At 37.1% G+C, this 26638-nt stretch overlaps 2 protein-coding genes across 4 annotated transcripts; one reads left to right on the forward strand and one right to left on the reverse strand.

The window, feature by feature from the left end:
• Positions 7110-12071, reverse strand: LOC104700204 (cellulose synthase-like protein B3). 2 transcript variants are annotated; one of them, XM_010415683.2, is made up of 9 exons: positions 11731-12071; positions 11239-11557; positions 10755-10880; positions 10165-10287; positions 9579-9782; positions 9309-9444; positions 8471-8637; positions 8005-8355; positions 7110-7785 (listed from the first exon to the last, which is right to left on the reverse strand). In XM_010415683.2, exons 1-9 carry the CDS (start codon positions 11997-11999, stop codon positions 7201-7203), a joined length of 2280 nt encoding a protein of 759 aa, XP_010413985.1. In that variant the 5' UTR covers positions 12000-12071; the 3' UTR covers positions 7110-7200. The 2 variants fall into 2 exon arrangements, with proteins under 2 accessions (XP_010413985.1, XP_010413984.1); XM_010415682.2 differs by having other exon boundaries at positions 8471-8655.
• Positions 22195-24549, forward strand: LOC104700206 (protein usf). 2 transcript variants are annotated; one of them, XM_019227428.1, is made up of 6 exons: positions 22195-22388; positions 22670-22812; positions 22901-23030; positions 23102-23293; positions 23385-23476; positions 24168-24549. In XM_019227428.1, exons 1-6 carry the CDS (start codon positions 22227-22229, stop codon positions 24280-24282), a joined length of 834 nt encoding a protein of 277 aa, XP_019082973.1. In that variant the 5' UTR covers positions 22195-22226; the 3' UTR covers positions 24283-24549. The 2 variants fall into 2 exon arrangements, with proteins under 2 accessions (XP_019082973.1, XP_010413986.1); XM_010415684.2 differs by lacking the exons at positions 22901-23030; positions 23102-23293; positions 23385-23476 and adding exons at positions 23588-23717; positions 23788-23979 and having other exon boundaries at positions 22196-22388; positions 24076-24549.

Raw genomic sequence — 26638 nt, forward strand, 5'->3', positions numbered from 1 at the left:
TTTTTTTTTTTTTTTTTTTTTTTTTGCTAAGTAGGTAAATATGAAATATCATTAGCAGAAATGAAAGTTTAGGTGTTATAACGAAGAAGACCTATAATATGATCCTTGCCAAAAAAAAGATACGTTTCTATTGGGTTAAGATAAAATAATCGTCACGTGTATGAGTTCTTGTTTCTTTCGGTTCCCCCAGAAGATTAGTCAGATGAGATAAAATTGTATAGATCTCAAGATTTTGTTTTGCTAAAACTAGTATTATCTAGAAAACGGAGAAAGATAAATTCGTCATAGCCAAATTAATGAGATCTACATGAATTTAAAAAGCAAAAGATATATTATTATACTTTATAAAATTAATATGTATAGATTGTAAAATATATGCATGGTAAATATATATAGAATTATTTATGACGGAAGCAGATCTGGCTAATATAGTAGTGGTTTTTTATAACATCAATAATTTGGATAATGTTTTCTAACAGCAGAAGTAATGGTAATCTCGTTATAATCTTCATGTATAAAAAATTATATTAAAATATAAAATATTAATATTTAATTAGGAAAGTCTCTTAAATAAGTTGTGAAAGTCTTTCATAATCTTTCACTTGAAATTCTCTTTACTTTTTTACTCACATCACTACAATGTTCAAAGAGCATTTCCATCGGTCATTTCAATAGGATGTTTTTTATTTTTTAATAATTAAATAAATGAAAAATAACGTTTTAATCGGAAATTTTGAGAGACATGTGTCTCTGCACAGAGTGTTTTAGATACCCACAAACACGTAACGTGTTACGTATCTAGTAGTTACAGTTTATTTTGTTTTATTTATGGTTTTTTAATTTAGTTCTCTTTTATTCAGTTGCTTCTCTCTCTCTTTCGATACCACCAAAACGAAGAAACATGAATCGATTCAACGAAAACAAAACAATCGATTTTCTGATCGGTTCCAGATAAAATAGAATTTGAAACATCCAATTTCAAATTACAGACCCTAGGCTACGCTCTTCCCCCAAATCTCCATTGCTTTGGAAGAAGAATCACAAAATAGATCTAGTGATCGTTGGTCTTCACGCTCTTTTTTTCTACGACGATTCGATGGCAACGTTTGTCAACTCACCGACGGCGCTTGTTGACTGGAACAGCCTCTTTATTGACTGCTACGATGTTCGTCACCTCCTCTCTTCTCTTCCTCCTCCACGTATCAAGCGCCGTCATCCGATTTCAGATGATCCTGACTTGGAATTGGAGCTTGATCATGAGCGTTAAACCTTGATTTACCGGCGGAATCTCCATCTCCGTCGGATGATGAAAAAGGTAAGGATAAGGAAATTAGTAGATATCTGGATTTATCTTTAGTTATTGAGTTGGCTGGGGAACTCGAACTAGCTATGTTCTAGAGAATGATAACGAAAATTTAAAGGTCGAATCTAGAATTGTTTATTCGAGATTTGTAATAGATAGCATGTACATGTGTGTGGGTACATAAGCTAAATTGAAGGATGGCTCTATCTAGTTTTACAGTGAGGTCCATATTTTTTGTGCGAGTTGGATTATATCTAGTATTTCTGAAGCTGATTGAAACTTGTGCATCATGTTTAGAGAGGTATTTGGAAACCATTTTGTATGTTTATATTTTGATGTCTCTCTTTAAAGATGACATGAAAATTTAATTCTCTCAATCTGTTTTGTTTTATTGCTTCTTCAACCGTAAAGTATAATTTTTTTGAGTTTGTATTTCAGTCTTGAAAAGCTTCAGTCTCGCTGTCAAAGATACTGCTCGTATCAATGTGGTGTATCCTACCGTTGACATGATTTTTGTGCTTCTTTTGGCAGATATTTTCTTGCATCTGAACACGAGAAGCTGTGTGCAACAAAAATATTTAGACCTTGCCCATCACTCAAATAAAAAGGTGTGTTTTTTATTCAGTTGTAGATATGATTTATTTTGTTTGCTAGAATAAAAAGGTCTTGATTCACCTAGGGTTATGGTTATGTTTTAAGTCTTGTTTGAAATCTTGCTTTGTTGTTGACATTGATAGTTTGATTTGTGACACTTATTGTCAATGATTGGTAGTTAAACACAAATTGTTTGGTAGTTGTAATAGTTAGACACCTATTGTCAATGCTTACTCAATGCTTGGTAGTTAAGCACTTACTCAAGTTTTGGTAGTTGTCATTGATTGCTTGAACTTAAACACAAAACTTAAACATAGGTTATGTTTACTTGTATTGTGTGGCTCTTGTTTTTGAGTACTCTCTTTTTATCCTTCACAGGTAGCCCGAGATAAATGGTTCTGTTCTTATAACTACATCTAAGTGGTTCTGCTCTTGTTTTGTTTTTCTTAAGTTTTGTTTGTTCTGCTCTTGTTTTGTTTTTATTAAAACACATTTTTAATAAAAATTATATAAGACACCCATATTTAGGGATGACTAATGGGAGGATAAAAAATAAAAAGAAGGGGGTGAAAATCTAAATTTAGATTAGTATTATTTTTAATATTATTAAAAGTTAGAGACATTGATTTGAGGATGACTAATGGGCATGCTCTAAAGATCTTGTCACTACAAAATATGTTGCGAGAGAAAGATTTCTAGAATGGATGGTGTTAGTGTAAAATATCTCACATCGGAAAGATGTGAAAGGATTTAAGTAATATATAAAGGGTTAGGGCATTTCCACTCATTGTCCATTGGTTTTGAGTTGGAAGCCCATAGTAAAGCCCGAAATTAATATGGTATCAGAGCGGTTGATTGTTGGGCCACCCCGTAGATATTGTTCCCACATATGTCTATGCTTCAGATGGTCATGCCTGAGCGTGAGGAGGGGTGTTAGTGTAAAATATCCCACATCGGAAAGATGTGAAAGGATTTAAGTAATATATAAAGGGTTAGGACCTCTCCACTCATTGCCAATTGGTTTTGAGTTGGAAGCCCATAGTAAAGCCCAAATTTAATAAATATATTATGTAAAGGGTTGTGTTAAGAAAGAGGATATTTTCTATATCGTAGAGAGTATATATTATGTAAATATTCTATACTTGTGCATCAAGTCTTGTGTCAACTATATATATTCTTGATTCATGAATAATAAACACAACATTTTTGTCCAAGATTTACATGGTATCAGAGCCAGTAAACAAAACCCTAAATTTTTAATTATCTTAGCCGTTTTTTTGTGTTTCTTCTATCCTAAGAGCACACGTTTTTTTTACCTTTTTTTTCCTACAGATCTTCTACTACCTAAACTATGAGTAATATGTCATCTGTTATTTCTACTACTCTTACTACTACTAAGGACTCCATCACGTCCTCTCCTTACTACCTCTCCTCTAACGATCAACCACACCATGTTCTTACTCTTTTTTTTTTACCGAGCTAATAATGCTCAAGCTGTTCCTGAAGCTGAGTTTCCTAATCTGCCTGGAGTCACAAAGGAAACGTGGTCCGCAATTGTGAGCCTGTTGAAATCTGATCAATCAACTAGCCATGATAAACTATATGGTAAGAGTTCTTGCTTTGAGTTTTTATTTGATTTCGGTGCATCACATCATATGACCGGACCCGATGATCTTCTTGTGGATGTCCATGACATTCCTCATAGTATTATTGTTCTTCCCAATGGGAAACACACGTTTGCCACAAAAGAAGGAACGATGATCCTTGGTGATCATGTTCGCCTCTATCGTGTTCTTTATGTTCCCGATCTCTCTTGCACCCTTATCTCGGTAGCACGTCCTTTACGCGTGATGTCGTGTTTTGCTTTGTTCACTGATATGGTTTGTGTTCTACAGGACCGCACTTCAAAGATGCTGATTGGCGCATGTGAAGAGATAGATGGGGTTTATCATTTTCGAGGTGCAGTTTTAGCAAAGGTTCCCAATGTCAAGAAATCTACCAAGACTCTTTGGCATGAGCGTTTGGGGAATCCATCTACGAAAATTCTATCAAGTTTTTAATCTACTTTACAAGATTTTGAACATAATACTAGTGATAGCAATGATTTTTGCGAAGTTTGTATTCAAGCTAAACAAACAAGATTGGCTTTTCCCGAAAGTACTAATAAATCAGAGGCAACTTCCTCTTTGATACATTGTGATGTCTAGGGACCATACAAACTTGCTTCTACTTGTGGAGCACACTATTTTCTTACCATTGTGGATGATTATTCTAGGGCTGTGTGGACTTATCTACTTCTCACCAAAAGTGAAGTTGCTTCTCATCTCAAACAGTTTGTGGCCATGGCTCTTCAACAGTTTGGTAAAAAGATCAGAGTTGTTCGCAGTGATAATGGGAGTGAGTTTCTTGCTCTCCGTACTTTCTTGAAAGATCATGGCATTCTACATCAAATCTCCTGTGTTTATACTCCGCAACAAAATGGAAGAGTTGAGCGTAAACATCGACATATTCTCAACATGGCTCGTTGTTTACTCTTCCAAGCTAATTTACCACTTCAGTTTTGGGGATAAAGTGTCCTCACCACTGCATATTTAATAAACCGTACGCCTACTCCTCTCCTTCACAGCACAACTCAATATGAGGTTCTTCATTCTACATCACCGCATTTTGATCATCTACGGGTTTTTGGTTGTTTATGCTTTGCCAAACAACACTCGGCTCATCATGATAAATTTTAAGAGCGAGGACGAAAATGCATTTTCCTCGGTTATCCTCACACTCAAAAAGGTTGGCGTGTTTACGACTTGGAGAGCCATGATCTCTTTGTCTCTCGTGATGTCATTTTCATGAAGTCGTGTTTCCATATTCTCCAGCTGTCGCTTCCTTTACCTCGCACGATGTTTCTCCGATCATGCCGACTGCTCTTGTTTCTGATGATGAATTTGTTGATGAGACTTCACCTCCATCTCTCGAAACCAGGAGGAATTCAACATCTGATTCCTTTGTGGTGATTTCCCCTGTTTCGTGTCCTACCACTGACTCCGTTGCTACTACTACTGATTCAGCTACTGCTGTCGACTCTGCTTCGACTGAGACTGATGGTAACTTCAATCTTGGTACTGAACCACTTGGTAGAGGTTGTCGCAAGAAAACAAAGTTTACTCGCTTAGAACCTTATGTAACGTATTATGCACGTAATGATGAAACTCTCATCTCTCTCAAGCCTACGACCTCTTCATCATCTTCTGGTACGTGTTTCTATCTTCTCACACATTATGTATCGTCTAACAAGTTTAGTTCTGCCAATCAGAAGTTTCTTACAGCTGTGATTATGGTCGATGAACTTGTTACTTATAAGCAAGCCGTTCAAATTCTTGAATGGTGTGATGCGATGCGAAAAGAGATTGATGCTTTAGAACTAAACGAAACCTTGACTCTTGAACATCTTCCGTCGGGTGTCAAAGCTCTTGGTTCTAAATGGGTTTATCGTCTTAAGTTTAATGCGGATGGTACGCTTGAACGGTTTAAGGCATGTTTGGTTGCACTTGGTAATCATACTCTGCTTTGTGTGGCTGCCATTAAGAATTGGGAACTTCGTCAAATGGATGTTCACAATGCCTTTTTACATGGTGATCTTGATGTAGATATCTACATGAAACCACCTCCGGGATTTCTTCCTGCAGACCCGAAACTTGTTTGCAAGCTCAAGAAATCTATCTATGGTCTTCGTCATGCCCCGCATTGCTGGTTTTCCAAGTTATCTACAGCTTTACTTGAATACGGGTTTATCCGATCTCACAAAGACAACTCTCTCTTTACATATTGGCGAGGCAAGGTCTTTCTCCATGTTCTCGTCTATGTTGACAACTTAATCATCTGTGGTGATGACTCGGTGGTTCTTGAATCTTTTAAATCCTCTTTGAGTCGTTGTTTCAATATGAAAGATCTTGGTATGTTGAAGTATTTTCTCAGCATTGAAGTGGCTCACGGACCTGATGGCATATTTTTTTCTCAACGGAAGTATTGTCTTGACATTATTGATGAATGTGGTCTTTCTGGTTCATGTTCAGTTGAGTCTCCTTTAGAATAGAACCATAAATTGTTGTCCTCTAAGAGTGCTCTGTATTCTGCTCCGGACCAGTACCGTCGTTTAATGTGGCGACTTGTCTATCTTACGCACACTCGGCCTGAGCTGAGTTATGATGTTAACACACTTGCTCAGTTTATGCAGACACCGCTTGTGAATCATTGGGAGGCGGCTCAACGTGTGGTGCGTTACTTAAAGTCTTCTCCCGGACAAGGCATTGTTCTATCTTCCATTGCCTCTCTTCAAGTTTATGCCTACTGTGATTCTGATTACAATACATTGTCCTGCTTCTCGGCGATCCTTGACTGGTTATATGGTTATGCTTGGCAATTCACCTCTTACTTGGAAGACAAAGAAGCATAAGCGTGGGTCTTTCTTCCGTTGAATCCTAATATCGAGCCATGGTTATGACTTGTACGGAACTTCTATGGCTTAAGGAGATTTTACAGTTTCTTGGCGTCGAGCACAATCATCCTATGCGTTTGTTTTGTGACAATGAGGCCACTCTTCATATCGCCGTCAATTCGTTTTTCCATGAATGCACGAAGTATATAGAGAGTGATTGTCACTTCATTCGTGATGAAATTACTTTTGGTACTATTGCCACTGCTTATATTAACATTCACGAACAACCTGCTGACATTTTCACTAAAGCTTTGGGACGTGATCAATTTCAGTATTTATAGTCCAAACTGGGCGTTCTCAACTTACACGCTCCATCTTGAGAGAAAATATTAGGAAAAAAGATATATATTTTCTATATTTTAGACAGTATATATTATTTAAATATTTTATACTTGTGCATCAAGTCTTTGCTAAACTATATATATTCTTGGTTCATGAATAATAAACAAAACACTTTTCTCCCAGATTTACAGATGGAATGGCTAAAGTGCCTAGCACTGGAATTGCTGTCGGGCACATAAGATCATAAGAAGGGACGTATGACTTACCGACTCCTCGTTTTCCACGCATTTTGCAACCCCATATGGGTTTAAACTTTTAGAAAATGGCCATTGATCGATAATTGATATTTGTCAGAATAACTTTTTTTTTTTGTAACTCAACGTTAGTTTGGGGACGTTATATATATCGATAATTGATATTTGTCAGAATAATATATAATGAAGAAGAAAACTAATTGAATAAATAGCATTATCAATTGAGACACTGTCATGCTAAAACTTAACGTTGTGTGCATAACAAACCCATATCACTATACCAGTTTTCCAAAAGAGAAAACAACAAATAAAACTGCTAAAAAGGCAGCTTTAGAAAGAGTAGACAATGGGATACCATATTTTCCCTTCTCAAACATGCCCTTTAGAAATGGAAGGAACAACACTACCACCAAAACACATCCACAAGCCTCTGCCATACCTGAACTATTTCCTCTGTGACTATGACTCAATCTTTGAGGACCCACTGAACAACCGACTAGAGCGGCCAGGGTCACTAACACGATAAATGTGCCGGGGAGAAAATACAGCGAGCCATCAAATTCAAATTTACCACAATCTTGGTTTGGAAAATCACCTTCTTGTTGAGATTTTCTGGATCCAGATTCTGACCTTGTCTCAGGCATAGTCTTTTTAGTGACAATGAAGACGTTTTCCGAAATTCCAAGAAACTGAAGTATGATATCAAGGATGCTAAACAGCCAACTACACGTGCTTTTTATTCTCCAAAATGATTGGGAGATAAACCACGATTGCACGGAGAAACCAAGGCTCATAAATTCCCATAGAGTGTAAAGGCAATGTATCCCCACAAGCGTGACGATTATACCTAAATAAACTCCCTAGAGCCACAAACAACAGCAAAAAAATTTAAAAATAAATAAACAGTTAACTCCCTAGATTAGTACGTTATATGGTATGAGTATAAATAAAACCAATGAAGAAGCTATTATTTAATTATGAGATAGATGGGGTCAAATGATCTAATGGTTTATGCTAGTGTCATCCCCTTTGTCATTACCCAAATTTAAGTTTTGCTAATGAGAGAGGAAGAGAGTCACCTTGGGAAATAAGGCAGTGTTGTGGAGTAGACAATAAGCAGGCAATAGACAATAGAACAGCTCGGGGATTGACCTTAGACCCCAAGTCAGAATGTAAAGATAAGCCAAGCTTTGTCGGAATCTTAGTTTCCGGAAAAACGTTCCGATCAATGGACTCCGTTTGTTGAAAAGTATTTCGAGCATTCCTGCCGCCCATCGCCGCTGCTGGACCATGGCCTCTGGTCCTCCCGGTGGCATAGCCCCAAGAAAAGCAGGTGGATCCGGAGAAATATATGAGCTAGTCCACCCTCTCGAGTGGATTCCTAAACCTGTGTGCACATCTTCCGTCGTTGAACCGTATAACCAACCGATCTGCACATGGCGTTGAAAAGAAAATTAGCCGTGAATCTTGAGGGTAATGCATTATTACGGCTAATTTTCTTTCAACATGGCGTTATTATAGTGATTAAAACGAGCAGAGAATTACGGTTTTTCCCCAGCTAGTTTGGTTCTCGTAGTGACAATGCCCAACTTCTTGAGCCGCTTCAAGAGAGTCGGTAAGGGATGAGTGTTGGGGATTTGGTTTTCTTTGTAATGCATTGACCACCGATGTCACCATCTCTTTAGAATTCCCAAATTCTCTCGCTAAATTTCCTTCAGCCAAGTAGTTTCCTTAATGTGTATTAGTATGATAAAAAAATTAAAAATATATATATTATAATGTTAGTTGAATTGAAACATTACAATTTTTCATCCTAAAATATTGGTTATAATATATAATTAAAATAAGATCTGTGCTAGAGCACGGGTTGATGTTCGTATTATATTTTTTAAAATTTAAATAAATATAACATATATTGTTATAAGTTTTATATTGTTATTTTTAAAATATATTTATGTATGTCGATTTGGTATAAATGTTTATTACTTTGTTAATTCGCTAGATATATCTAGATTTTTTTTCTTATTCTGTATATTCTTTACCTTGTGAAATTTGTGTGAAAAGCATAAGAAATTTGTTCAAATGATTAGCGATACGGAAATGATTTGTTTATAGTTTTGTTAAAATCTTCACCTGTTTAAAAGGAAATGATGTATATATATTTATAATATTACAAATAATAACATTAAATTATGATATTTATTTAAACGCTAGGAGTTTATTATGTAAATCTTACAAATAGAATGTTATACTAGTAAATGTACTTCTGAAAGAGATTTATTTATATATTTATCATTTATCAAAACGAAAATTTTATGTTATACAACCTGCACAGCAAAAAAAAAAACTAGCTAGCATAGCCTAGACCATATATGGTACTTACTTGTAGCAACTGAAGAAAGGCTTCCATCATCTCCTAAATCGTCTAGAGAAATACCGTACATAACTCTTCTAGTGTGGAAGCATCCTGAACCGGCATATGTTGGTCCTTGGATTCCCGCAATTCCTCGTCCCACATACTAATTAAATTTCAACAAATAAAAAAAAAACAAATATTACGTACAGCAAAAGAAATATATGAGTTAAACGAAATTTTTATACATCAACATTAGAAATAAAAAAATTAATATACAGTAAGGAAAAGAACTCTTACTGATTGTAAGACGGTGAGTTCATCAGCGTTAGAATCATAGAAATCTTGAGGGAATTGAACAAAGGCACAACTTTTTGAATTCAATATCGAATTTTGCAGAAATATACACATTGCTTGTCGCACCACATCTGCTTCATTGACATACATGTCGCAGTCTACGTTCAACATGTATGGTGCATTTGTCATCAACCCTGACACGCGTACCTGCTCAAATTCATCTTACGCTCAATCACCACATCAAAGATAGCTATGCATACTGCATGGTTACACCCGATATCACTAGGCCGACTATCCAAAAGGGGAGAGTTCGACTAAGCAAATGTGAAGAGGATTTAGCATGCTCTACGGCCTCTACTCACCCATACTCAGAAAGATTATAGACCTAAGTTCAGAACTATTGGCTACCCTTTCATTTTAAAAATTAATGTGGATTGTCACATGCAAGTATGCAACTAAATGTAAAGACGGATTGCACGCATATATCACATGGAACATATGGTACATATTATACTATCATATGGTTGGGTCCGGGAAGTATATGTCACTTTCTCATATAAGAGAGAGATGTTTGAAAGTATTCACTAACCAGAAAATTCATGGCTCCAGCTTTGTAATTATGAAGGTAATTTGGTCTTTTCTCTCTTGAAATGTATACAAAATGAGGGACCTCTTCCTTGTCTCCCACACCTGCCTTGTTCTCCCATACCACCTTCACATAAGAACATAAAACAAGATTATGGTCTTGAATGTTTACTGGTTTTTAGGTAGTTTTTGGATTTAACTTCTTTGAAAATCTAATTTTTTGCCATTCAAGATTTTCAAAAAATAGATTCTCTTAAATTTAGGGAAACTAGTTTTTGAGTGGTTTCTTCCAATTTCAAAGAGAAACTAAAAACCATAATTTGTGCTTTTTGTAAAAAAAAAATATAGCATATTTTATTTTTGAGTTTTTGATTTTTTAATTATTAACTTTAAATTCAATAACAAAAACTAAAAACCAAGAAATCAGAAACCAAAATTCAAAATCTAAAATCTTAAAACTATTGACCATTCATGGCCTATATGTAATGTTAAAATTAACCTTTTTTGTTATGCAAATGGCTGAAATTAAAGTTAACCATTATTTGCTATAGTTAGAGACGTCATTTTAAGTTTGATAAATTGTAGAAATAATACCTTAACTATAGTTGAATGATCATTTCGTTTTGCGTTTGAGAAAGCTTTAAAGTCATCATCTGCATCCAACAAATGGGAATCTCCGGTGACATCTTCCACTTTACGGCATAACTTCTCGTACTCCCACTTTATATAATCACGAATAAAAAAACACATTTTCAAGAAAGTCGTCCCACCAGTATAATACGAAAAGCTATGAAATAAATTTGCGCTAACAACTTCATAAACATTTGTTAAGGAAGTTGTAAAAGCAAATTTTAAACATCAACGCCTCAACGGTTTATTTTTAATAGTTTATCTCCTTTATAAATTTACAATTACAAATAAATTATGAATACTAATTAATTAACTAAGTTCGAGTTCTCTTTATTTTTATTTTTTTCCGATAAAAAGTTAGTGTTCTTTATACGCAATAACTCAATTTGTAAAGTCAGATTCAAAATCAAACTAATCAATATGCGTCGCATGACAAACCCTTTTTTACCTTCACCATATCCCAGTCTTTACTGAATTCGGAACTTTCTGTTGCGGCCGGATGGTTCAAGAAATATCTAAAAGGAGCTCTTACTCTAACATTGTTTTTCTTGCAGAACGGAACCCAAATCTTGGCGAACTTTGAAGCTTCCTTGAGAGAGAAGTAAGTGAGAGGTGAGCATCCATCGTCCGAAACATAACAAGCTAGTTTGTTTGCCGGATAGTTCACGGCTAACAGCGAAAGCACCGTGTTCACAACGAGAATAGGCGGCTCTCTTACCGGATCCGCCGTGGTCAAGAACATATCTACGGATGGTAGGTCATGAACCCTGAAATTCAAAATTGCTAGGCCAGTTATAATAATAAAAAAAATCATGGTTAACTTTAATTTATGAATGATACAATTAATGTAATGAATGATACAATTAATACAAATAGGAATATTGGTTTAGTGTATATAATAAACTTGTGTAAAATACTAAAATATATAAATTGAACGCACCTTTCATCAAGTCTATCAGGATACGATTTATATTCAGCAGGACTCCATTTTATGCAGGTAATAAGCAGCCATACGAAAGTGAAAAAAGATTCACAGAGGAAAGCCACAACCCATACGTTGTCGCTTTGTTTCACAAGTAAGATTCGATATCGATGCAAGAGAAGAGAAAAGAGAAGGCCTAGAATCGTGAGATCTACAGCTCTAAGAAAATAGTTTTTGTATGAGATCTTTTCGCAAAGAGGAGGGAGGGAAGAACTTGACTCTACCATTGGTGGAAATCTCGTGTGGCCTTTCTTGCGGGGTTTTTTTTTATATGTTTCTAATGGGTTATATTAAATAAGGCCTCACGGCAATGAGTGCTTGTGTGTATATATAATGCATACGTATGTATTCATATCTATACTAATAATAAAAGTAGTGGTGAGAACTGAGAATAGAAAAAAATTGAGTAGATAAATATCTAGATTTTGTTTTGGTAGAACTAGCTAGCTTTTTTATTTTTTTTTTGGTTAACTCTGAGTAAATCTTCAGGTTTATGGAGGGCCCAAAACTAATTTCTGGGGGAGGTGCAGCCCACGGATAGACCCTCTTTCTGGATATTCAAATGGGTCGTTAGATAGACCCATATCCGTGTAAAGGTGTCCAAGAAAATATGACTTAATTTCGCGCAGCAGAGGAATCGAACCTGAAACGTTGTAGCGTCCTAGTTCCGCTCCCTACCACTCAACCATAAGCTCCCGAATAGAACTAGCTAGCTAACTATTAGCTAGTATGTCATTTAGATAAATGAATTTAAAAGTAAAAAAAAAATACTATTATAAAACATATATATGTATAGATTGTAAAATATATTATATATATATATATATATATATATATATATTTATTACAGAAGCCAGAATATAGACATTGACACATTTGGAAAAAATGAATTTCACGTAAATTGGAATTTGACTTCTAGAAATTACGACTAGACTGAACGTATGGTCATACATTCCAAACTTGCAAAAAAAGTTATCAACGAATCAATTATTCATATTGACATTATTAATGTAACAACCCATATTCACCAAGAACACGTTCTAACTTACTTACACATATATAAATGTGCATATATATATATAATATATCTCTGTCTATTTGTGATGGGGCTTTTTTCCTGTGGTCTGATTCAAATTAGGATAACGATAAAGTTTTGTTTTTCTTACACCCGTTTGCTCTTGTGGTGAATGACGAATAATCATTTCTCGTCACACACAAAATGAAGTCACGTTATGCTTCTTTATAATTGTTATACAACAAAAAAAAATGGAAATGAGAAAAATGAAAATCAATAAATTGCAACGATTTCTTTGCATCGCCTTTTCGGGAATGGAAAAGATACGTAATGAACTTCTCATTTGTCCCCGATTAGGTTGTGGCTATGCGTTACGTGCACTATTCACCCGGAACGAGAATTAATTATATGAGATTGGGTTGGTACCATATGTTTCCTTTGCTTTTAAATCCAAAATTCCATATAAGAATATATAGCACGTAAGATGTTGGTGTTAAATTTGGGTTTTATTGTGGGCTTCCAACTTAAAACCAATTGGCAATAAGTAGAGAGGTCATAACTATTTATATATTACTCAAGTCCATTTTCATTTACCAGATGTGGAGTCTTTTCTCCACACGCCCCTTCGAGATGATGACTCTTCTAGCCATTAATCTCGACAGAATCCATCACGCCTCCTCGAGATAATGCTCTCTTTTTTTAGCCATCTCGATGGAATTGGGCCTTCCTTTGGGCCATCAATTAATGGGGTGATCGGGCCTCTATCCGGACCGGACTAATTAACGGGCCAGCGTGTGTAGGCTCTGATACCATGTTAGATTTGGGCTTTATTGTGGGCTTCCAACTCAAAACCAATTGGCAATGAGTGGAGAGGTCCTAACCCTTTATATATTACTCAAGTCCCTTCTCATCTACCAGATGTGGGATCTTTTCTCCACAGTTGGCCTTGCTTTCGGCCACTTTTGAGCCGGAAGATGTTGCCATCATTCTGTCATTCCTTTAGGTATTCTGCATTCTTCGGACATGCTAGGATGGCATTTTACCAAATCTGGTACTTATACGGTAAAATCGGGATATCTTATCTTACAGCAAGCAAAAACGGTAAGGACTATTTGTGGTCAAGACATTACACCTTTCAGGCTTTTGTTTGGAAACTCCGGTGTCTTCCTAAAAATAAGGTATTTCCTTTGGCAAGTCATCACAGGGTGTGTCGCAGTCACTTCGAATCTTCATAAACAAGGTTTGGGTTGTGATACAACGTGCGCCTTCTGTGGCTTTCCGGTTGAGACAATTAATCATGTTCTCTTTGAATGTCCCCCGACAAGGCAAGTTTGGGCATTGTCATCTTTCCAAACAGTGTCGGATGGTTTCCCCTTTGCTTCTATTAATGCAAATATGAATTTCTTATTTTGGCGGGTTCAGCACTCCCCTACTCCGGATGTTTATCCCTAGATATTGTGGTATATCTGGAAAGATCGAAATAATAAAGTTTTTACCAATCTGGATTCAAATCCTCTGGCAATTTTGCGAATAGCAGAAGTGGAATCTCACGCTTGGTTCCGTGCCCAGCTGGATGAAACGGTCGATATGTCGTTCAGTGGATGGGTCGCTCGGCCTGCTACAAGTTACCTTTGTTTTGTAGATGGGTCTTGGAAAGCCACAGACAAATATGCTGGTCGTGGCTGGTACAGCACCTCCTCTGGGGAGGAAGCTCCCACTATGGGGGCGCCAATCTCCATCGTAGTCTCACGCCTCTTCATGCAGAGATGGAAGCGCTTATTTTGGCGATGTATGATTGGTGCAGATAATCAAGACGTTGTCTGTCTTACCGACTGCTCTGACCTGGTGAAGATGGTGTCTTCGCCTTCCGAGTGGCCAGCCTTCAAGTCTTACTTAGAGGAGATACAAGTTGATAGGGAGGATTTCCGTTCTTTCTCATTAGTTTTAGTCCCCCGCGCTCAGAATGGTAAAGCTGACAATCTGGCACGACGTGTTCGTCAAGTTTCGCATACAACCACCTATGTAAACAATATATCTTCCCATTGGCTCTTTTGAGCTAATCTGTTTCTCTTGTTGTCAAAAAAAATATATATATATATATATATATATATATATATATATTATATATATATATTATATATATATATATATATATTATGTATAGTACGTATTAACTTAATACCTATGACATCTCTTGGTTGATATTACGTAATTGTCTGATGGGTGAATTAGTGTAATAACCAAAACTGAAAATACATTTAAGAATATAGCACATTAATTTAATAAATTAAGTATATGACATAAGGGTTAGGAAAAATGACCAATGGGGAAGGGTGTTGATGATTTGGAGGAGGAGGTAGTGGAGGGTGGCCGCTGGAGGTGGCCGGAGGTGGTGGCTGGAGGTGGTTTCCGGCGGTTGTGGCCGGCGGTTGTGGCCGGAGGTGGTGGCCGGAGGTGGTTTCCGGCGGATGTGGTCGGAGGTGTTTTCTGGCAGTGGTGGCCGGAGGTGGTTCCCAGCGGTGGTGGCCGGAGGTTGTTTCCGACGATGGTGGGTGGAGATTTTTTCCGGTAATGGTGGCCGGAGGTGATGGCCGACGGTGATGCCGGAGGTGGTGGCCGACGGTGATCGCCGGAGGTGGTGGCTGACGGTGATCGCCGGAGGTGATGGCCGACGGTGAGGCTGGAGGTAGTGGTAAAGAGTGGTGGTAGAGAGTAATAAGAGGGGGCTAATATTGTAAATATTATATAAAATACACACTATATCATCTTTACATGGTTAGAATAGCTACTGAATGAATTATAAAAAAAAATTGAGTTATAATTTCCCTTGTCTGATTGATTTTTTTTTTTCTACATCACCTTTTTTTTACACTTATTATCCTTTTTTTTTGGCTCAACATCAACTTTTCATTAACCAAAATGTTACAACCAAATCAAAGACACATTACATTCACCTCTATAGACTTGGACCAAATGCAATGGTTGATCAAGTACAACCCTGGAACACTAGGCGAATCCAACGCTACCTAATCGAGAACCAATGCATTTTTTAACCACAATGAGATAAATAAAATACCACGACTCGGAGTGAAATCATCTCTTAAACCACCTAAATTGACCTAATGATAAAAAAAAAATACTAACACAGAGAAGGCCAAAACTAATACTGAAGAGCAAAGTAAATCCAAGCTATGAGAACCTCATGATCAGCGTGTAGAACTTGTCCCAATAGAATCAACACCCAGAGGCGCATCATCAGAAAAGCTTGGAATTCTCGGCTTTCAATGTTATGGTCCGAAACCTAAAAACGGACAATACATCCGACTGACTTGACCAAGAGACACGAAATGATACGCCCAAATTCGAGGATCACTCAGCCGGATTAGAAAGGGTAGAAACTCGCCAAGGTGCAAAGTGCAACAAAGGAGATTTGATGGATTGAGGGGTCGTACATCAGTTGCGGAAGGATGCTGATATTCTCAACTCCAATCGATGCTAGATATGACACACTAGTCCAACAAGAAGAGGCTGTTACTTGGATATTACACACCAAGAAACAAAGAAGTGTTCTAGACAAAGAACAAAGAGATAAATTCATAAAATAAAAAAGAAATTGATTGATTATTCTCAAATGAGATTATATATGTTTATATAGGGATAAGAAACTTGGTAACAAGGCCAAGTATTAATTGTTCTTGAAATTAAAAGAAAATAAATATAGATAGTTGAATGGAGACCCAACTCTTGGTGCATGTTTCCCTTCCCAAGGTGTCTTTCCCAAGGTGAGTTGAACTCCATTTTCGTCATCCCTCTTTGACCACAAAATAAAGTGATTATTTTAGGCTTTTTTGGACTTAAATTAGGCTCAAAGTGGGCTGGACTTGATAGGTATCATCTCCAATAGATTTTCCATGCTCTTTTTGGCCATAATCTCTTGAATAAGCCCATTTAGTGCATTCCTTAGTTGTTTAGCTTTTTCTCTAGTCATAGGTCCTATAGGTACAAGCAATGGTTCCTCCGTTACAAGCTCCTCGGGTTCAAGCTCAGCTACAAGTTCTTCAGGTTCAACCTCAGCTACAAGCTGCTCCTCATTAGCTCCATCAATGATCACATCATCCCCCTCCTCTTGAAAAGGATTTGACCTCAAATCTGGATCATCTACCACAAAAGGAACTAAATTAGAAACATTAAAGCTTGAACTCACATTGTACTTACCTTGAAGATAAAGTTGGTAGGCATTTTCATTGATCTTTCTTTTGATCTCAAAGGGTCCATCAATTTTAGACATGAGTTTTGACTTCCTTTCAGTTGGAAACTGTTCTTTCTTCAAGTGAACCCACACTTGGTCTCCGGGTTTAAATACCATCTTGCGCCTTCCTTTGTTAGCTTGTTTTGCATATTGGTTGGTATTTTCCTCTATGTTTATTCTTGCTTTCTCATGGATCTGTTTGGCAAGGTCAGCTTTCTTTTTTCCATCCAAACTAGCTCTTTCACTCAAAGGTAGAGGGGTTAGATCCAATAAACATAAAGGATTAAAGCCATAAACGATTTGGAACGGAGAAAACTTAGTTCCTAGTTTAGACCAATGCGTTTTCCAGAAGTAACTCAAAAACTTTGTATCCCTATTAGAAACAATTGACTTAGGCACTCCATGCAAATGAACAAATTCCTTGAAGAACAACTCAGCAACATGCAAAGCATTATCAGTTTTGTGACAAAGTATGAAATGCGCCATTTTTGAAAATCGATCAATGACCACAAAAAACTGAATCTTTACCATTCCTAGTTCTAGGCAAACCAAGCACAAAACCCATAGAAATATCATGCCAAGGCTGAGTAGGAATAAGATGTCGATACTCTATCGTGATGTTGTTGATGGCTCTACAATCAAAAAACATGCGCCAACTTTCATCCTTTTTGGGCACAAGTAGGACTAGAAATGCACATAGGCTCACGCTCTCTTTGATATGTCCATTCTCCATGAGTTCATTAACTTGCCTTTGAATCTCCAATGTCTCCACGGGATTAGTCATGTAAGCTGGTCGGTTTGGAAGTGATGCACTTGAGACGAAATCAATTTGGTGTTCTATACCTCTTATTGGCGGCAAACCGTTAGGGTTCTCTTTTGGAAGATATTTGAGAATTCCTGCAAAACATCTATCAAATCACTCGGGAGCTCCGGTGCAAGGTCAGAAAATGCTATTAGTGTTTCTTTATACACAAGCAAAAACAATGGTTGTTGAGAGTACAAAGATTTCCTTACTTGACTTTCTTTGACAAAGAAGTTGGAGTTCTTAGGAGATACCTCAGGTTTTGCTGGTTTAATTTCTTTGTCTCGGCTATTCTTCAACTGGATCTGGTCTTGATGGACCTCCAACGGAGTTAAAGGAACCAAAGTGATCTTCTTTCCTTTATGCTCAAAGGAATGTCGGTTGGTGTAGCCATCATGTATCGCCCTCATGTCAAACTGCCAAGGTCGTCCTACAAGGATATGGCTTGCATCCATGAGAAAGACATTGCACAAGATCTCATCTTCATATCGGCCGATGGTAAGAGGAACCGTGACTTGTTCCTTTACATATTGTTCGCCCATTTCATTCAACCATTCCAGTTTAAACGGTCGTGGATGAGGTCTGGTCTCAAGTCCAAGCTTCCTAACAAGAGTATCACTAGCAACATTAGTACAACTTCCACCATTAATGATTAAAGAACAAACTTTATTTTGAACTAAACATCTAGAGTGAAAGAGATTCTCCCTTTGCTCTCGGTCATTAAACTTAGGCTGAACGCTCAATGATCTCCTAGTGACCAAAAGTGTCCCTTGAGTTGGATATTCAAATTGTTCTTCATCTTCATCAAAGATTGGACCGAGATCTTCCTCTTTTTCTTTATCGTCCTCCGACTCCACTTCACTGTTGTCTAGGAGGATCATTACCTTTTGATTCGGACATTTGTTGGCATAATGTCCAAGTCCTTGAAATTTGAAACACCGAATATCCCTTGTCCGATTGTTGGTCTCGACTGCCTTTCTTTTATCAAAACTAGCAGGTGCCTTAGTCTTAAAAACTGAATTTGATGGGATTGGAGACTTACCTTTATCTTGATAACTTGGTTTTGGAGCAAATGAAGGTTTAGAGAAACCACTCCTCTTGGTTTGTTGTTCAATTAGAATCGCCTTGTGCAACATTTCCTTCAAGCTTTCATATTCTTGAAGCTCCATTTTGTCCTGAATGTCCCGGTTGAGGCCTGCAAAGAATCTGGCCATGGTAGCTTCTAAGGTTTCAACTACATCCGCCTTGATCATTAAGCTTTCCATTACCTGAAAATAGTCCTCCACGATTTGGTTCCTTGAAGCAAGTGTCTGAGTTTTTGGTGGAGATCTCTGTGGTAATGAGCCGGCACAAACCGGATCCTCATTAAGGTAGTGAGCTCATCCCATTAAGCTATTGGTCTTCCACCTGTCCTTCTCCTGTGAGTCACAACTTGATCATACCAGTTAATAGCATAGCCTATAAACTCAGTTGCTGCTAACCTAACCTTCTTGAGTTCAGAAATTTTTTGACAATCGAACATTAACTCCATTTTTCTTTCCTATTCTAGGTAAACATCCGGATCGTTTTTACCTTCAAAGGTTGGAATTTTAAGTTTTAAACCACCTAAATTGTCATTTCTTGTACCAAAAGGATTAACATCACCTTGATCACGATTTCTATGACTTCGTCTAGGTCGGTTGATGGATCGATCATCTTCTTCATGAAACTCCTCTTCTTCATTTTCCTCCTCGGGCCGATAAGTCCTCCTTAAACGTTCTCTCCTGGCTGCGGGTTTAGAACGGGTTTGTTGGTTATTCTGAATCTCGTCGAGCCTCTGGTGTAGTTCTTCTAGACTTGTATTCATAAGGTTAGTAATAGTGTCATTCAATGCCCTCATTTGCAAGTTAGATAGCCCAGCGACAGAATTTCCTGGCCGATCTCTTGATACACCCAAATTCGAGGATACCGGTTGAGTGGCTTTGATACCACTTGATACACCCAAATTCGAGGATCACTCAGCCAGATTAGAAATGATAGAAACTCGCCAAGATGCAAGGTGCAACAAGGGAGATTTGATGGATTGAGGGGTCGCACAACAATTGCGGAAGGCTGCTGATATTCCAAACTCCAATCGCTGCTAGATATGACACACTAGTCGAGCAAAAAGAGGTTGTTACTTGGATATTACACACCAAGAAACAAAGAAGTGTTCTAGACAAAGAACAAAGAGATAAACTCATAAAATGGAAAGGAAATTGATTGATTATTCTCAAATGATATTACATATGTTTATATAGGGATAAGAAACTTGGTAACAAGGCCAAGTATTAATTGTTCTTGAAACCAAAAGAAAATAAATATAGATAGTTGAATGGAGACCCAACTCTTGGTGCATGTTTCCCTTCCCAAGGTGTCCTTCCCAAGGTGAGTTGAACTCCATTTTCGTCATCCCTCTTTGACCACAAAATAAAGTGATTATTTTGGGCTTTCTTGGACTTAAATTAGGCTCAAAGTGGGCATGACTTGATAGGTATCATCTCCAATAGATTTTCCATGCTCTATTTGGCAATAATCTCTTGAATAAGCCCCATTAGTGCATTCCTTAGCTGCTTAGCTTTTTCTCTAGTCATAGGTCCTATAGGTACAAGCAATGGTTCCTCCGTTACAAGCTCCTCGGGTTCAAGCTCAGCTACAAGTTCTTCAGGTTCAAGCTCAGCTACAAGCTGCTCCTCAATAGCTCATCCATGATCACTTCACGAAACACAACCAGCAAGTGCTAAAGCTTTTCCAAACTAATCATACAAAAACCAGAATGCTAAACGATTCAAGATAAGGGATTGAAGCACAAATTAGCATATCATCACCTCACGGTGCATATCCGGATTGGCCACATCGCAACTGCTTTGTTGTCTCGCTTCTTAGCCGGAATGACACCAGAAGTTGAGGAAGCTCTCAAGAAAACGTCGACTTTGTCGGTGTCCGCAAATCTCGGCCACCGACACACCCTGAAATCTCCCCAACAACCGAAGACGCTAAGACCCAACTCGACCATGAACCTCTGAACAACTAGCATCTCCGGCGGAAGGGTAGAGGAAAACGGAGGAAGGTCGCGATCCAAAACTCAGATCCGATTCCCCGAAACTGCAAGGAAGGATGCCCGGAGCAGCTACGAACCACCACCAGTCACCGGAGAGGAAGGCGAGCCGAGATCTCGTCATCCGCCACACCATCACGATGCTAGAGTTTGACTGCTCCTTAGCACGCCGGAGAGGAAGAGAGCGGGTTACCTACTACTATGACGGAACGACAAAGCAAAGAAGAAAGCAGAAAGCAGAGTCCTCTTACACTGCCGGTGAAAGCCTAGGGCGGCGAAGAGGCAAACAGAAGCAGGCGGCAGCACTGTAGATCTAGGGTTTTGCTAGAGAAAGAGAGATGAAGAGGCATTTTTACTTATTTATTATCTAGATATCTACTTCATAAGTCTTTTTATCTCTTTAATTAATTAAAAAAAAAAATAATAAAGGAATTAACGTTCATATAACACAGTTGGTTTTAAGACCCCAAATAAAAACAGGACAAAATCGTTGAGTCGTTATCATCAAATCGAGAAACCACGAATCTCACAAAAACAAAAATCAAGTTCGTCATGTGTCATTGTTACAAAAAAAAACACACAAAGATATAAGTAACGTACGTCTTATATGTAATTAAATAAATGTTTATATAAATATAAGCTTAATTATTGGGAGAAAAGAGACAAAACCGTAGTATGTAGCAATGCAGTGTAGCCGTTTTGGTTTGTTTTTTTGAGCTACGACTTACCCCACCACTCACCCTAATATAGTCCAGAATCAGAAATGTACGGCTACTATTTACGTGGTATTATCGTCTTACATTTATATATTCTTTTTTGACAAAACATTTATTTTTGTGGAAGATTTTCAAAAGTAGTACCAAAATAAGTATTTTTTTCTAAATTTAGAATAATATTTCTAAAATTTAAAAAATACTACCAATTAATCTTTAAAAATTATATTCTAAATTCAAAATACTAAATCCTGCTCTTCAAAATTATATTTTAAATGTGAAACTAAGAACCCAAACCTAAAAAACAAAATTCTAAAAATTAATTATAAATATTTTAATATGTTAAATATTACTATTTTTAGAAATTTATTGAATATGTGTTAGATTTGTTCATAAAACTTGTTTTAGTGTTATTTTAGGATATTTTTTTATATTTTAGTGTATCAGTAAATACAAAAACAATCACTTCTAATAAATTGGGCCTTTTAAGCCCATAATACAAAATCAAACTGAGCCCAAATTCCTACGCTAACAGTACGATGTCGTTTATGTCGGTTTGGGTTGACTCTCTCTCTGAGTAGTAGTTTCGTTTCTTCGCAATGTTAGTAGCAGTGTCATCTTCATCTTCTAGATTCTTCTCCTCTTCAATCGGAAAGGCTTATTCGCTTTCTAGATCCTCGATTCCTTCGTTTTCTCGTTTACCAGTCCGATCAATGGCCGATTCTGCTTTCAAGAAAATCCAGATCCAAAGAGATGACACCGTAAAGCTTCGATCTTTTTATACATAGTAGTACCCTGAATCGTATAGAAAAAATTTCAGATTTCTCATTTTGATGGTACAGAAACTGGGAATGAGAGTAAGAGGTGTTGATAGTTTTTAGTCTTTATCAGATTTAGTTGTAGAACTTGATTAATTTTAAGAGGGACTAGTGTGGTTAATTTTAGTATTTGGCTATTTGTTTTGTATATTTGATTCTTCTATAAGGCTTGATTTTACTGAATGAAAAACTTATATACACACTGTGATGATATGTTTGGTCAGACGTTTGATGCCTATGTGGTTGGTAAAGATGATGCACCTGGGATTGTGGTGATTCAAGAATGGTGGGGTGTTGACTTTGAGATCAAGAACCACGCTATGAAAATCTCTAAACTTGAGCCTGGTTTCAAAGCCCTTATACCCGAGTGAGTTGCCTCGAGGTTCAGTTTTGTTAAAAAAGTATGGATCTTTTTTGAGTATCTTCTTCTTACAGACGTTTCTTATTGTTTGTAGCTTGTATCGAGGAAAGGTTGGTTTGGATACTGCTGAGGCGCAGCATCTAATGGATGGTCTTGACTGGCCAGGTGCCATTAAGGATATACGCGCTTCTGTTAATTGGCTTAAGGCTAATGGCTCCAAGAAGGTGCCAAAACCTTTGAACTAATTGCCTTCAGTTTCTATTAGAAGGCAGATCATTTATAATTGGGGTGACAGGTTGGTGTGACTGGAATGTGTATGGGGGGTGCACTAGCTGTAGCTAGCTCTGTTTTGGTACCAGAGGTGGATGCTGTTGTTGGATTCTATGGAACCCCTTCCTCGGAGCTTGCAGATCCAGCAAAAGCCAAGGCACCTATTCAGGCCCATTTTGGAGAGCTTGACAATTTTGCCGGTTTCTCTGATGTCACGGTATGTATACTCATATCACTACATTTACATTTCCAATAGCGTGAAAGTTTACCTGAGATCATGAATCCAAGGATTATTACAACCATTGCAGGCAGCGAAGAATCTCGAAGAGAAGCTCAAAGCTTCGGGAGTAGCAAACGAGGTTCACATCTATCCAGGGAACGGGCACGCGTTCTTGAACAGGAGTCCAGAAGGNCCTTATACCCGAGTGAGTTGCCTCGAGGTTCAGTTTTGTTAAAAAGTATGGATCTTTTTTTGAGTATCTTCTTACAAAGTGTTTCTTATTGTTTGTAGCTTGTATCGAGGAAAGGTTGGTCTGGATACTGCTGAGGCGCAGCATCTAATGGATGGTCTTGACTGGCCAGGTGCCATTAAGGATATACGCGCTTCTGTTAATTGGCTTAAAGCTAATGGCTCAAAAAAGGTTGCCAAAACTTGAACTAATTGCTTTCAGATTCTATTAAAAGGCAGATAATTTATAATTGGGGTGGCAGGTTGGTGTGACTGGAATGTGTATGGGAGGTGCACTAGCTATAGCTAGCTCTGTTTTGGTACCAGAGGTGGATGCTGTTGTTGGATTCTATGGAACCCCTTCCTCGGAGCTTGCAGATCCAGCAAAAGCCAAGGCACCTATTCAGGCCCATTTTGGAGAGCTTGACAATTTTGCCGGTTTCTCTGATGTCACGGTATGTATACTCATATCACTACATTATATTTCCAATAGCCTGTAAGTTACCTGAGAGATCCAATTATGAATCCAAGGATTATTACAACCATTGCAGGCAGCGAAGAATCTCGAAGAGAAGCTCAAGGCTTCGGGAGTAGCAAACGAGGTTCACATCTATCCAGGGAACGGGCACGCGTTCTTGAACAGGAGTCCAGAAGGAGTGAGCAGAAGGAAAAGCATGGGACTTTCTGATGAAGACGAAGCCGCTGTGGAGCTTGCTTGGTCTCGCTTCAACTCCTGGATGAAACATTACTTGACTTGAAAGCTTTCGTCTCTGAGACAATACTTCATTTTTAAGTCCCGTGATGATACCCCCAGTCATCTCAAATAAGGACATTACCCTTAGGACTCTTGTCTTGTCTGAATCAAATAAAGGTGTATGTTTGCTTGTGGAAAATGTTCGAACCTTTTTTTGATAAAATTCCAACTGATATCGATGTGTCTCTCCTCTCGTCTTTGTCTTTGTAGTTAACTGCCAAAGTCTGTTATCAGCTTGTAAGTGCTCAATAATGAATACATGGGGGAACCATCCATAGCATTTACTGGACAAACTCAATTTAGGCCCCAATTTTGTTAGCTCCTCTTATCATATCAACAAGAATTAGAAAATGATAGGACAACTGATCGTTTCCTGTCGTTATTTATAAATTTTATAATAGCACGTGTTTCACCATTGTCTCTACGTATTATTTATATTTTTTTTTTTTGGTTTGTCGGCAAATAGTATTTGTAAAAGTATGTTTAGTGTATTAATGTATGCATAAAGTCTAAAAGTCTAAATGTGATTAATAGCATAAATGTTTCAACAGCTAATATTCAGCTGTATGTTTATGTTTAAAGACTATAGTTACAGATTTACAGTTCGGTCCCCAAAGCTGCACAAAACCTGTTTTATGGCTTCCTGCGCGTTGGTAATTTTTATTTGTGTATGATTAATTCATCAATCATACACATGAAGTTTAATTAAATACATTTATGTTAACAACCGTACCCATTTCATCATCAAAATCTAATTAAAACAGAGTCAAATAAAATGAAAAAAAAATTAAACATAATGCAAGCATAGGAAGGACACTATATGGTACAAATCCAGGATATAATAGACATACGGATCAATACATGCAATTAAGAAATAAGATTACGTGTATGATTAGGATTCACAAAATCTTTAGATTCCGCAAGTTACTCATCAATTTTATTCCAAGATTTCAAAGTTTTACTAATTGGAACTTAATATTAATAAATAAAGAAATACAAGTGTACGTGAGAAACAGAATTCAGTAGTAAACACGTTTTCGCACTGATAAACAAATTTTGATCTTATGCTGATCTTGTGAATTGAAGTGTAGTGTCGGTTAACAACTTGAAGCCGCTAAACACTCCGGGGCCAGCCAGCTTTGTTCACACATTTTATCACCACATAAGAACTACGTCACTCAGTTTTTTTCCCAAACATCTTTTGTATCACATGCCGACAAATATAATGACACCAAACCAATATCAAATCAGCCGACAAATTGTGATTCTGTAAAATTAGTATGTTTAGTAGTAGTAGAAGAAAGAAAGAAACCCATAAAACGTGCATGAGCTAAAGGAACCACGCGATTCATGGACAATGGCAAGTGAGACAAAAACACAATAAGCAGCAACAACAAAAAGTGAGAAACAAATATGTTTTAAAACAATAATATCTTTGTGACTATTATATAATCACTGACAGTCCTGTAAATTATATTCACCCGTTGGAAGATTTGTTTTGAAAAAAAAGAACCATGAAAGTTGTAAGAAAAAACAAATCAAACCCATAAAAGAGTAGAAATTCTCCTATGAAAATGAGGTATCGATACTTCAATGTTTGGTTTGGACCTAGAAAAAAAAAAGAAATCTGAAATTAAGATGAAGATCGAAATTGATCACCGTAGCTATCCAAATAAACTAGGCTCGCTAAACTCTCATATCAAAATGTGATTATACGATGAACTCCCTCTTCATGTTCATTTGATCTACTTGTTTTGCTTTTTGGGAGTGCACAGTCCACTTTTTTTACCAGAAATATCTAGCCTATCTTTAAAAAGAATTATTTGAAAAAAATATGAACAAGATTTCAAGAATACTTCTGTAGAGATAACATTATTTAATTTGTGTATTAATTTAGTTAGACATATTGAAACGATGTACATATTGACACCGTGAAAATACTATTTCATTAATATTGATTTTTTTAATCATTGGAGATGATTGTTTGGGGGATATCATTGGCTGGGTGTCTTATTCTGCGGCTAAATAAATAAAATTAAAAGATTGTATGACTAAAAGTATTGACACGGGGTTTGAGTACCATCGATGACTAGTGTGTAATGTAAGCAAATCGTTTGCAAATAATTAAAAGTTCAATTTTAACATTTAAAGTTAACAAGCTACACATAAAATCTTTAAAACAATTAACGATTGAAGTAAAGTGAACCAGAATTGGACCATATAAAGTTGATTCATTATCAGAAATTTATAATCCAAAAGCATCTACATTTGGTTTTCCGAAAAAAAAAAAAAAAAAAAAAAAAAAAAAAAAAAAAAAAAAAAAAAAAANAGAGAATACAAGTTCCTTATGTCTTACTCTT

The sequence above is a fragment of the Camelina sativa genome, chromosome 7 (assembly GCF_000633955.1).
Source record: "Camelina sativa cultivar DH55 chromosome 7, Cs, whole genome shotgun sequence".
Taxonomy (NCBI): Eukaryota; Viridiplantae; Streptophyta; class Magnoliopsida; order Brassicales; family Brassicaceae; genus Camelina; species Camelina sativa.

Bases quoted from the DNA above. Each gene is read 5' to 3' on its own strand.
- LOC104700204 (XM_010415682.2), bottom strand. From the start codon at position 11,999: ATGGTAGAGTCAAGTTCTTCCCTCCCTCCTCTTTGCGAAAAGATCTCA. The intron at 10,881-11,238 runs GTAAAAAAGGGT...GATTATATAAAG, and splicing joins AAGACTGGGATATGGTGAAG to TGGGAGTACGAGAAGTTATG. The intron at 10,288-10,754 runs GTATTATTTCTA...TCTTATGTGAAG, and splicing joins ATCATTCAACTATAGTTAAG to GTGGTATGGGAGAACAAGGC.
- LOC104700206 (XM_019227428.1), top strand. From the start codon at position 22,227: ATGTTAGTAGCAGTGTCATCTTCATCTTCTAGATTCTTCTCCTCTTCA. The intron at 23,031-23,101 runs GTGCCAAAACCT...TTGGGGTGACAG, and splicing joins AGGCTAATGGCTCCAAGAAG to GTTGGTGTGACTGGAATGTG. The intron at 23,477-24,167 runs GAGTCCAGAAGG...GTTCTTGAACAG, and splicing joins GGGCACGCGTTCTTGAACAG to GAGTCCAGAAGGAGTGAGCA.